Source organism: Cetorhinus maximus, chromosome 2 (genome assembly GCF_964194155.1).
Source record: "Cetorhinus maximus chromosome 2, sCetMax3.hap1.1, whole genome shotgun sequence".
Taxonomy (NCBI): domain Eukaryota; kingdom Metazoa; phylum Chordata; class Chondrichthyes; order Lamniformes; family Cetorhinidae; genus Cetorhinus; species Cetorhinus maximus.
Genome location: NC_135880.1, coordinates 22,886,789 through 22,900,341, shown reverse-complemented (window position 1 = coordinate 22,900,341; position 13,553 = coordinate 22,886,789). Strand labels below are relative to the sequence as shown.

Here is a 13,553-nt window from a genome sequence, read left to right as displayed (position 1 = left end):
TGGACTGGAGCATCAAAGGTGGAGGTGAGGTAGGGTGTTGAATTGCTGAGTGAAGAGAAAGCGCCTAATTTGTATTTAATGAACTTTTTAAATTTCTCTTGTATGCCCCCATTCCTTCACTGCACCATTGGCAACTTAGCCTTCAGCCCCCTGTATTCAGCTCTGGAATTTCCTTCCTAAATCTTTCTGCCTCTCTACCTCCCTCTCTCTGTTTAAGATGCTCCTATAAAACTCACCTTTCTCGTCAAGCATTTTGTCGCCTGTTCTAACATCTCCTTTATTTGGTTTGGTGTCAATTTTTGTTTTTTTCGATAATTGCTCCTGCGAATCATCTTTGGGTGTTTCACTATGTCAAAGGTGATTTATAAATGCAAGTTGTTTTTGTAATGTTGTAGCCACTTTCATGCAAGTCTTCTAACTTTTTATGAAGTGTAATGTGAGAGAAATTGCCCTGGTATATAAAAATAATTCCAGTCCCTCCCTCACTCTAATGCAATAATGTTGGGATAATGAAAGAGAACTCATTCCAAAAGATTCAAGGATGGTGGTAAGGCAATATATTGCAAGAGAATGTGAATATAACATCACTTTATTCAAAAATAAATGAAAAAATATATACAATGCTTCAAAATATTAGGTGCCCAAAATTGCCAATATTTGACTTCCCATTCACAGTGCAACACTGCCCCAGTTTCAGCTAAACCCACCTCCTGGAGTAAGTGTTTTACTGTATTTCTATTGGAGATCAGTGACTGCTTGATGAATCCCTGCACCCATCTGGTCCTTCGTCATTTAGTCCAGTGCAGATCAGAGGCACCCCCTTTCTGGTTAGTGTAATATAAGGGTTTGGTGCATATAGAGTTAACATGGGACTGAGTACAGTGCTGCCCACACAATGATGTAAGAGAACATGTGACCTGCACCCAGGGGTCAGTCTAGTATTGGACAGAGCTGTGTGCAGAAGCAAGCATGGAGACAGCTCCTAGCGTGAACCCTTTACTGTATATATGTACATAGTTCTTGTAGTTAATAAATACATAGTTAACCTACTTAAGACTATGAAAACTTCATTAAGACCTACCTAACAACAGTTAGTGAGTCATGTGGTTGAGTGTCAGAAACCCGCTCACTGTTGAATTCTTCGGTGCATCAGTTGTACAGTATTTTCAACAGTAAAATCTAATTTCTAGGGGCAATATGTATATTTATTCAAAATGATAATGATCATTTTATTTGTTTTTTCCCTCAGCCGTGTGGGGGATTCACCGATAGCTGGAGCAGGTGCTTATGCTGATAGCACGGCTGGAGCTGCAGCTGCTACTGGAATGGGGGATATCATGATGCGGTTTGTCCCGAGGTACGTCGTTCTTTCCAAATTTGCTTTTACTGGAGGATGTAGTTCATAAAGTGCTTACAGCGCAGAAGGAGGCCATTCAGCCTGTCGTGTCTGTTCTGGTTCTCTGCAAAAGCAGTTCACCTGATGTCACCCCCTCACCTTTTTTCCCCTTAGCCCTGCAAATCTTTCCTCTTCAGGTAATGTTCCAAGTCTGTTTTGAAAGCCAAGATTGAATCTGCTCCCACCACACGCTCGGACTTTGCCTTCCAGCTCCTAAGCAGTCGCTGTGTAAAGGAGTTTTCTCCTCGAGTCGCCATTACTTCTTTTGCGAGACGCCTTAAATTGGTATCCACTGGTTCTTGATCATTCCACTAATGAGAACGGTCTCTCCCAATCTACTCTGTCCAAACCCCTCATGATTTTGAACACATCAATTAAATCTCCTCTCAACCTTTTCTTCTCCAAGGAGAACAGCCTTAGTTTAGATTCATTTACTTCTCCAATCTATCCACGTAACTGAAGGTTTTCATCCCTGAAACTGTTCTCATGAATCTTTTCTGCACTCTCTCTAATGCTTTCACATTCTTCCTAAAGTGTCATGCCCAGACCTGGATGCAGTACCCCAGTTGAGGCCGACCCAGTATCTTACACGGGTTTCCTTGCTTTTTAGCTTTTTTATGTGCCGATTTATGAAGCCCAAATGCTTTAATAACCACTCTTCTCAACCTGCTCTGCCACCTTCAATGATTTATGCACATAAACCCCTAGGACCCTCTGCTCTTTCACCCCTTTTAGAATTGTACCCTATATTTTATATTGCCTTTCCCCATTCTGCATAGCAAAATGAATCACTTCACACTTCTCTGCACAGTTTCATTTGCCAATTTTCTGCCCAATTCGTCAACCTTTCCATGCCCCTTTGAAGTTATGAACTACCCTCCTTCCTCACAGTTCACAAAACATCTAAGTTTTTGTGTGATCTGCAAATTATGAAATTGTTCCCTGTACATAAAAGTCTCGGTCGTTAATATATATCAAGAAGAGCAGGGGTCCAAACAACCACCTCTGGTCAGTCTTACCAGAATTCCTCCTCCAGTAAGGAAAGCGGCTGTTCAATACTCTTTGCTTCCTGTTACTCAGCCAATTTTGTATCCATGTTGTTACTGAGCCTTTTACTCCATGAGCCTTTTATTCCATGACCTGTAACTTTGCTCATGTGTCTGTTTTGTGGCACTTTATCAAATGCTTTTTGGAAGTCCATGTGCACCACATCAAAAGCATTACCCTCTTGTTATCTCATCAAAAAACTCCAGCAAGTTAGGTAATTAATGATTTACTCTTAACAAATTTGTGCTGGTTTGCCTTAATTAATCCACATTTGGCAAAGTGACTGTTAATTTTGTTCCAAACTATATTTCTAAAAGCTTTTCCACCACTTGAGGTTAACCTGACTTGCCTATAATTGCTGGACTTATCCTTACACTTTTTTTTGAACAATGATGTAATGCTTTGCAATTCTCCAGTCCTCTTGCACCACCCTTGTATCTAAGGAGGATTGGAAAATTATGGCCAGTTCCTTCATAATTTCCACGCTTATCTCCCTCAGTATCATTGGATCCATCTCATCCGGTCCTGGTGACTTACCAACTTAAAGTACAGACAGCCTATCTCATGTCTCCTTTTTACAATTTCTAACCTCTCAGCTGTCTCAACTCCCTCCTCTTTTACGAGGACTAGGGCAGCATTTCCTTCCATGGTAAAGACAGATGAAAAGTAGTCATTTAGTATCTCAGCCATGCACCCTGCCTCCATGGGTAAATCACCTTTTAGATCCCTAAATGCTCCCACTTAGGCACTCAGAAAAGATAATTGGAAGGACAAAACGATTGGGTGGCAATATTGATCGAAAATACTATTGTAACACTAGAGAGGCATGATGTAGTTGAAAGGCCAAGGGCAGTTCTACTGAGTATACACTCAATAATGCAACAGTCCCTCTATTAACTGCTGCAGTCTGTGGTGTATGTTATGAAATGCAGGCTACAGCCACAAATTACTTGTGGGCATGGTGAACTTTTTAAGGAAAATTATGTGTTTTTCAAAATAAATACAAGCAAAGACACTGAGCAAAAATGGCTGAAAATGCAAAGGGACTACTTTCTGGAAAATTCCTATGTGGATTATACTGACAGAACTGTCCTGAGAGAACATGGAATCATACACCTGAAAAAGGTGTCATGGCCTTCTTGAAGCAGAGATACTTGAAAGGGAGATAGGAAAGATGCAAAAGACTGAACTTTAATCTCCTGTGGTTGCAGAGACAAAGGATTGATTACCAAATCTAAGTTCCATCTTCTGTTGATTAATATCTCAGAATATGTAAAATGGTTGGAGATCAAAGAAAGCAGATTCTGGGCGCAAGACATGGTTTCCTTCCCTTACAGGAATACACAGGAGAAAATGGGTTAAAAAGCTAGCTGCAGAGCTGCGCAGTGTGAGCTAGTGTGCAAGTGTGCTGTGAGAGTGACAGCACAAGAAGGCCAACTAGTCACCCCTGCAGTTGAAGGCTGTGTCCCTCTGGTGTGTCCCTCTGGTGTGTCCCTCTGGTGTGTCCCTCTGGTGTGTCCCTCTGGTGTGTCCCTCTGGTGTGTCCCTCTGGTGTGTCCCTCTGGTGTGTCCCTCTGGTGTGTCCCTCTGGTGTGTCCCTCTGGTGTGTCCCTCTGGTGTGTCCCTCTGGTGTGTCCCTCTGGTGTGTCCCTCTGGTGTGTCCCTCTCTCGCGCACTGTCCCTCTCTCGCGCACTGTCCCTCTCTCGCGCACTGTCCCTCTCTCGCGCACTGTCCCTCTCTCGCGCACTGTCCCTCTCTCGCGCACTGTCCCTCTCTCGCGCACTGTCCCTCTCTCGCGCACTGTCCCTCTCTCGCGCACTGTCCCTCTCTCGCGCACTGTCCCTCTCTCGCGCACTGTCCCTCTCTCGCGCACTGTCCCTCTCTCGCGCACTGTCCCTCTCTCGCGCTTGCTTTCTTCCTTGACACAAGGCTCAGCAAAGCCACAATCAAAAAGGAAATAGGACAGCTTCTTCAGCCAGCCTGCAGAACCATGTGCCTCCAAATCCACTGCGAAACTGCCAAAGTTAGCTCTATCGGAATCACCCAACTTAACTGCCACAATGTTTCGCCAGCTATGCCTCATGGGCAAGCCAAAGACTGATTTTTATGTCTTTTTTTAACTTTTATTTGGACTCTTAACCTCTCATTTCTGATCTGTGTATATGTGTGGCGTTTACATCATTTTTCTTGGTTTTTTAGTAACTAATAAACTTACTCTTTCTTTGACTCAAGAAAGCCTGGTTGAATTGCCCCCTTCTTAAAAAAAACATAAATACATTTGGACTGGGAAAAGGTATCCATGGGGGGTGGGGGGAGGGTAAGGGACGTCTTTCAAATTAACCTTGTTGCGACCAAACGAGGGGGTTGAATAAAGAAGGGGAGCCAGCTCATTCCTCCTTACCCGAGAGCATAACAAAGTTGGGGTCCCGTTCAGGAAGTTAACAAATTAGGGGACCAATCATAACAATGTACACCCGCAGTGCTGTTAGGAAGGGTGTACCAGGATTTTGACCCAGCTGGATCCTGGTTACTCGGGGAAGGAAGGGTGTTAATTATGGTGACTTTGGCCATAATATTCCAGTCTTCCTTGGATATGAGAGTCGTGCCAGATGATTACGAATGATATAAAGCTGTATTTTTTGAAAAAGGAGCAAGGGATAAACCTGGCCAAAACAGGCCAGTCAGCCTAATGTTGCTGGGGAAATTTTGGAGACATATTCCAGGGAAGAATTAATTGACGTTTAGAAAGTATGAGCACGCCAATGTTGGCACCGATTCGTTAAAGGCTAATCCTGTTTGAATTAGAGTTCTTTAAGGCAACGGAGAAGGTTAAAGTTGTAAACCTGGAGGTTCAAAAGCTGTTCAACAGTATCCCCTGACAGTAAAATTAAATCCCCCACAGTTAAAGGGATAGTGACAGCGTGGATACAAAATTGGCTAAGGGTCGGAGAGTCATGCTGAATGATTGTTTACCTCCCTCCAGACTGAGATACAGGGGTGTCCCTCAGGGATTGGTATTAGGACCACTGTTCTTTTTCATATACATTAATGAACTGGACTTGGGTATACAGGCATCATTTCAAAGTTAGGAAATAACTCAATGAGAAAGATTGTAACAGAGAGAGACTGGTGAAAAGAGCAGACACACAGTAGATGAAATTTAACGCATGTTAAGTAATGCATTTTAGTAGGAAGAGTCCAAAGAAGCAATATAAACTAAATGGGTACACTCTTAAAGGGGATAGAAGAACTGAGAGATCTGCCCCGATGTCTGGTCTTGCCCACAAGTTGAAATATCTTCTGTGTCTTCCCTGTCAAACCCTTTCATATTCATTAAGACCTCCATAAGGTTACCTCTATTTTATCTTTTCCAGAGTAAAGAGCCCTAATCTGTTCATCTTTCTTGACGGTATAACCTCTGTTCTGTATGCTGCATATCCTGCAGTGGTTCAGAAATGAATGGCTCCTTATAAGTAGGTTTTATTAAAACCAGTTAAGGTTTTAAAAATTCCTCCACTGATAAAAGTTACTTATATTGCATTAAATAAAAATGCTTGGTAAGGTGGTTGTGTAAACATTTTTTTTTGCTATTTGAATATTTTTTTGATGCAGACATTATCTTGGTTTGTTTTTTTTTATCTCAAAATAGTTACCAAGCAGTGGAATATATGAGATTGGGATTTGAACCCGCCGCAGCTTGTCGGAAGGCTATTGCAAGAATCCAAAAGTATTATCCAAAGTTTTTTGGTGCAATCATCTGTGCTAACAGAACTGGTGGTTATGGTAAGTCTTTAAAGCAAAAGCTCTCCAAAGGATAAGTATTGGTGAAAAAAGACATATGTTGTCGAAGCTTTTCATCTTGCACTCATCTGGACAATTTGTAAGAACGCAACATATAAAGGGAATAACAATTTATACTTCATGAGAAGAGAGCGCTGATTGGTTGTCAAGTGGATGTCAGTGAACTGGTGCATTCTCAATGGCAATGCCTCTGAGAGTCCACTAACTTCCTTATGCAAGGAGACCAATACTGTACACAGTACTCCAGATGTGGTCTTGCCAATGCCCTGTATAACTGATGCATAACCTCCTTACTTTTATATTCAATTCCTCTCGCAATAATTGATAACATTTTATTAGCTTTCCTAATTACTTGCTGTACCTGCATATTAGCCTTTTATGATTCATGCACTAGGACACCCAATTCCCTCTGCATCTCAGAGCTCTGCAATCTCTCACCATTTAGATAACATGCCTTTTTATTCTTCCTGCCAAAATTTTCCCACAATAAACTCCATTTGCTAGATCTCTTCCCACTCACTTAACCTATCTATGTTCCTTTATAGCCTCCTTATGCCCTCTTCACAACTTACTTTCCTACCTATCTTTGTGGCATCAGCAAATTTAGCAACCATACCTTTGGTCCCTTCATCCAAGTCATTTTATATTAATTATAAAAGGTTGAGGCCCCAGCACTGATCCCTGTGGCACACCACTCAGTACATCTTGCCAAACAGATAATGACCCATTTATGCCTACTCTGTTTCCTATGAGCTAGCCAATCTTCTATCCATGCCAATATGTTACCCCATACACCATGAGCTTTTATTTTCCACAATAACCTTTGATGTGGCACATTGTCAGATACCTTCCGGATGTCTAAGTACAGTACATCCACCGGTTCCCTTTTATCCACAGCACATGTTACTACTTCAAAGAGCTCCAATAAGTTGATTAACCATGATTTCCCTATCGCAAAACCATGTTGACTCTGCCTGATTACCTTGAATTTTTCCACTGCCCTCCTGTAATATCCTTATTAATAGCTTCTAGCATATTCCCTATGACAGTTGTTGAGCTGACCTGTAGTTTCCTGCTTTCTGTCCCCCATTTTGAGTAAAAGAATTATGTTCGAATGTGGAGTTGAGCCATGGTCTTTTTGAGTGGCAGAGCAGGTTTGAGGAGCTGAGTGGCCTACTCCTGCTCCTTGTCCATATATTTGTATTATCACCTGTTTCTCAAATTTCTATGACCCTTCCCTGAGGTAGACGAGGTACTTTTCAGGGCCAAAAGTGGCAACCTTAGGTCAGTCCATGAATTTGTGCAATATACAGCAAGCAATGATTTGATCAGGGTAGGCATTATCCCGCAGGATGTCTTTGATGCACCCCATTTCGGCCTCAAGCTTGCATGGTGAGTAAATGCCTCGGGCCCTATTTATGAAATTGCCAATAAGGGTAAGGTGTCTCAAATGTTTGAACCACATATGAAGCTAGCCATTGCATGCTGTTACTAAGCAGTAGCAACATGAATGGTATTCTTCACTAACAGGATGCTGCCGTCAAGCCAAAACAATGTTCTGTATATCACGCAAATGCGTAAAGTGGTATATGACTTTTCAGTGCTGGTGTGGTGGCAGACATGTAGGCCATATGTCCCAGTGACTGGCAGATCGTAACAAACAGCACGTCCCTTCATCTGTTCACAGTAGGCAAAGTGCTGACCATAGCCAACTAGCCCATGTTTGCAAAATTCAAAACATTAGATGTGATTCTGTGGTTGTACAATACTTGCTGAACAATCCTGATTGTATATTGGTTTTGTTGAAGCCTTTCACCTTGCAGTTATCAGGACAATTTGCAAGAAAAATACCAATGTCAGGGGAAACAACATATTTATACTGTATGAGAAGAGAGTGCTGATTGGTTAGCAAGTGGACCATGGAGAATGCACCAGTTGATTGTGACTGACAGTTAGCTGCCAAGCATTGTTTGAAATTTTAAACCAGGTAGCCTGATTCTGGTCAAGACATTGCTCTGGGGAATAAAGCAGTGAATGGCTTTCACTTATTTTGTTTAGCTGAAACAGGCACAATATGTGTACATGTTCTTTCTGCCTACAAAGAACAGGGCCCTGTGCATTAATATAGGTAGCTTAATATTTAGATAAATAATTAATATTTGTAGGTTGTCAGCGTAATTCTTAGCACATTGAGTATTATTCAGAAAATGTTGTCCATTTGCGGAAACATCTAAAATTGGACACTGTTTTGAGCTTTGTAAGCATGGGCTGGTTGGGTACAGTCCATAACTTGCCCATTGCGAACAGCAGAAGGGATATGCTGTTTGATACAATCCGCCCGCCAGTCTTTGGGACGCATGGCCTACATACCTGGCATCACACTGGCACTGAAATTCATATACCACATTACCCATTTGTGTGATGGACAAAACGTCTTTTTGGCTTCATGGCAGCATCCTGTTAGTGGCGAATACCACTCATTTTGCTGCTGCGTAGTAGCAGCGTGGAACAGCTAGCTTCTCCTGTTGCTCAAACGTTTGAGAGATCTTGCCCTTCCAGGGTAACCTGAGGTAGACTGGACACTTTTCAGGGCCAAAAGTGATGGCCTTGGGCCCGTTCTTGAGTGTGTGTGATATACAGCATAGCCATTATCCCGCAGAATGTCTTTGATGCGCCTTATTTCAGCATCAAGCCTGCATGGTGGGCAAATGGCTCGGGCTCTATTTGAGGTTGGCGATAGGACCAATCTTACAGCGCATGGTGCTGTAAGAATCTCAACGTGTGTATTGACCAGTGAAGGGAAGCTTTCAGTGAACCGTGGTAGAGAACCCCCTGTCAGATTTCTCAACTAGTAAATCAAGGAAAGGGACACACAAAAGTGATGTCTCTTTACACCCTATCTTATCTATGACCAGTTCTGCAGAGTGCTGATTGATTGGCAAGTGTTTGAGTCAAAGAAGTTGTTGACTGGATTGAATACTGCTTTGAGTTTCAGACTGGATATCAAGATATTTGTTCAGGGTAATTTCCAATCATTCCAGACAGTAACTGCACAACTGCATTCTTCCCTCTGTTGAAAGGTTACCATGTACTGTGGCTGGATTACAGATCCACAGACATCAGCTGTGCGATCACTGGCACCTTGGACTATAGCAACTCAAGAGGGACCAGACCATCATATCACAGCAACTATGGGTGGACAATAATTCTGGGTTTGCAGAGCCTGCTGCTCACATATTAACTCACACCAAGTCCTGTTCACACCTCGCCCCTGTGCTTGCTAACTTGCATTGGCTCACAGCTCGGCAACACCTCAATTTTAAAATCCTTATTCTGGATTCCAAGTCCTCCTGTGGCCTGACCTTTCCTACCTCTGTAACCTCCACCAGCCCTGCAACACTCCCAGATCTATACACCCCTCCAGTCTTTGCATCTCCCATTTTAATTACTCTGCCATTGACAGCTGCACATTCAGCTGCCTAGAGCCTAAACTCTGGAATTCCCTACCCAGACACCTCTGCTTCTCCACCCCTCTGTTAAGAAGGACAACTGTTTTGGTGACCTGTCTTAATATCTCCTCACAAAATATTGTGGGTGCTGAAAATCTGAAGTAAAAACAGAAAATACTGGAAATGTTCTTAATCGTCTTTGCCTGGGAGATGTTAATTATTATTACATGGGACAATACTTAAAATCTAGGATCACCCAAAATTATTTGCTTGAAAATACAGCTTTGCTGAACAATGCCTTTGGAAGCAATACCTTCAAAACAAAAAATCCCCCTACCATCCCTGCAGCAGCAATACAACATTCGTTCCATGTATAGAAAAAAGGAAGTTTTTCAGTCCAGTTATATCTTAATTGTGCTTAGTTTTCTTTGCTGTAAACTACAATTCTTGTTTTGTTTTTTTTATTCATCATGGGGTGTGGGTGTCGCTGGCTATAGCAGCATTTATTGCCAATCCCTAATTGCCCTTGTGAAGGTGGTGGTGAGCTGCCTTCTTGAACCGCTGCAGTCCATGTGGTGTAGGTACACCCACAGTGCTGTTAGGAAGTTCCAGGGTTTTGACCCAGTGACATTGAAGGAACGATGATCTATTTCCAAGTCAAAATAGTGAGTGGCTCAGATGGGAACTTCCAGGTGATGGTGTTCCCATCTCTCTGCTGCCCTTGTCCTTCTAGATGGTAGTACTCCTGAATTTGGAAGGTGCTTTCTAAAGAGGCTTGGTGAATTCCTGCAGTGCATCTTGTAGATGGTACACACTGCTGCCAACATGCATCGATGGTGGAGGGAGTGAATGTTTATGAAAGGGTGCCAATCAAGTGGACTGCTTTGTCCTGGATGGTGTTGAGCTTCTTGTGTTGTTGGGGCCGCATTCATTCAGGCAAGTGGGGAGTATTCCATCACACTCCTGACTTTGTTTTGGATCACAGCATCTCCTTGCGTGGCTAATGTTGAATTTTAACACTCCAGGGAAATACCCTTGGAACTTTTTATTAAGCTAAAGGTGTTACATAAATGGAAGTTGTTGTTGTTACCATCACTCACATGCTGAGAAACCTTTCCTGTTCTTAGTTCAATTGACCATTCTTAACGAATCTATATTTGACAGTGAAGGATATGAGAACAGAGCCTTCTCACGTTATCATTCAATGTTTACGTGTGCTGTTTCCATTCGGCTTCATTGGATAGCCGTTGGAACAGGCACCCTGATTTCGGACAGACAGCTAAAGCGGGTCAAAGATCAGGTCATCACGGTTGACTGTTTAATAGGCCTGGCAAAGAAATCAGAAGCAGCTGCTTTTTACAGTTCTTTATATCTTCTTAGCAATGCAATTTCTTAACTAATTCTGCTTTCCCAGGGTGGGATGAGGAAAGGGCTTATTGGGTAAATGAAATTAATAATTTCGTACAAGAAGTTGAACTACATAAAGGATGAAGCCTAAAACTTGCAGATTGTCAAAGCAATTCCACAAAGTACGCTAACCCTATAAGCTTTATAGTGTATTCACATTAGTCATGGAGGTTGCATTATAATTAGTACTGTTGATTATTAAGGCATGGTAGCTTTTCATCTTCATATACAGCCTGCAACTTTTGAATATGTAGTTACTCATCTAAAGGAAGACAAGAACACTCTTAAAATGGTTTAAATTGGGGGAGAATTTTGCTCTGGTATATTCACTTCTGCAATTGGAAATTCACTGTTACCCTTTTTGAAGAAAAGTTTCGCATTTTTTTTCTGTGACATAAAGCTGAAGTTCATTCGCTGTAATTCACTTGCAAATATGTATCGCTGCAAGAATTAGAAATGTTTTAGAATAAGTACCACGTGGTTCAAGATGATGAGCCTATTTTTGAAGAGTTACATTCCCCATGACTGGGTTTTCCTGAACTTGTCCTTTTCTTTTAGGTGCTGCGTGCAGTAAATCTCCAGGACTTGACCAGTTTCATTTTATGGTTTACAATCCAGTGAAGGCCTCTGAACAGCTTGTGGACTGCATTTAAAGCTGCTGAGATGCGTCGCTTTCAAAGACTTTTAAAGGGCTTGTGATTGTTGACACTCAATTGTGGACCTAAATGTCAACGCTCAAATTCAGCTGCAATCTGCTAAATGTAGTATGGAACATGATCAACAATGTGCTATGGAACGCGAACCATATTGATTTTCCAAATTAGTGAATGCATATTAAGTTTCTGAAGTCTCCGAGGTGTAGCGTGTTTTATTTTGTGGGTCCACATAGAAACAGTGGGTCCGACAGGTCCCCAGGCTTCTGACACTGTTAATATCATGATTGATCTGTGCCACAACTCCATTTACCCACCTTTTGATCTTTAGTAAGTTATTTTTGAACCTCAAGGAAAGCCAGTATGTAATTGGAGAACCCTAAAATTATACAAGTAGCAGCCATTCGTGGGTATGTTTGAAAATACATGAGAGCAGGAGTACGTCTTTCAGCCCCTCAAGCCTGTTATGCCATTTGATCAGATAACTTCATTCACTTGCTGTTGATCCATCGCCCTTGATTCTGTACCTGACGATCTATTGATCTCTAGTTTTGAAAGTTTCAATTGACCCAGCAGCCGCAGCCTCTTGGGGCAGTTTGTAGAAACGTAATGTTGTTAATGTAGGAAAAGCCACAGTTTCGGACCTGCATTAATGTGTTGGTGATAGTATAGCTCCAAATGGCCAGGCCGGCCTCTGCTTCCTGAGTGCACTAAGCTGAGGCACGAGTCTGTCCCCTGATTAAAGAACCTGGCGCTGCTGTGAGTTGTGCTGGGGACACAATCACACATGAAATGCTACATCTCTCAAGTGTCTGGAACTGAAGGGACCATTTTAAAATTGTTAACATTGAAAAAGAAAGATACTCCATTACACTCACTCTAGCATTAAAAATCAGCTGTCTGTGAGTAGGACTCTGGATATGTTCACAAACCAGTACAGGGGGAACTTGGTGAAGAAGTGCACCCAAACTGTGGCTTTCATTTGCACTTTGCATTTTACAGATACAGGGAGGAGATGAATAGTCACTGCATAACCCTACAAACTTTTTTGTGTTTTATCATTGTATGAGACAGTTTTGTTTTTAAGCTAAACTGTTTGTATTGCAGCTGCAGCTATTACCCTGCGCTTGGAACTGTTACTATTAGTTCTACTTAACTCCTAAACAAAAACAGAATTACCTGGAAAAACTCAGCAGGTCTGGCAGCTCCTAGCCTGCCAATTGTTAAGCTGCAATTAAGCAGTTCTCCATTTACCACATCTGAAGAACTCTGTTATTTTTACCAAGTCAGTGTAACCCCAACCCTCGTAACTTAAGCAATAGGAACAGGACTCGTTGTTCTGCCATTCAGTAAGATTACAGCTGATCTTCTATATCAACTCCAAAATTAAAATGATTACCAATCAGCAGAAAAAGATGGAGTTAAAATGATTTATTTAAAAAAAAACTGAAGTCTTTGTATATACAGTAACTAATATTAAAGAGTTTCATTCTTGAGACTATTTTACATTTTTTTGTGGAAAATAATTTTGTTTTTATGAACATTACTACAAGTCAAACACAATAACTTGCATTTATATAGCAACTTTAACATAGTCAAAATGTCCCAAGGTGCTTCATAGGGGCTTTATTGAACAAAATTTGGCACATAGCCACATAAGGAAATATAAGGGCAGATGACCAAAGCTTGGTCAAAGAGATGGGTTTCAATGAGTGTTTCAAAGGAGAAGAGGGGTATCGAGGCAGAGAGTTTCAAGGAGGCATGTCCAGAGCTTAGACCTAAGCAGTTGAATGCTGAAG

General features: G+C 41.8%; 1 protein-coding gene across 1 annotated transcript in view; it reads left to right on the top strand.

Annotated features, from left to right (window-relative positions):
• The window catches only part of LOC144692700 (N(4)-(beta-N-acetylglucosaminyl)-L-asparaginase-like), a 31,252-nt gene extending 18,002 nt beyond the window's left edge, over nt 1-13,250 (top strand). Inside the window, exons 7-9 of the mRNA XM_078561792.1 lie at nt 1,250-1,357; nt 6,094-6,227; nt 11,660-13,250. Of these exons, the coding sequence (XP_078417918.1) occupies nt 1,250-1,357; nt 6,094-6,227; nt 11,660-11,754 (337 nt within the window). The 3' untranslated portion in view covers nt 11,755-13,250. The remainder of the gene's footprint in view (nt 1-1,249; nt 1,358-6,093; nt 6,228-11,659) is intronic.
• The last annotated feature ends 303 nt before the right edge of the window (nt 13,251-13,553 follow it).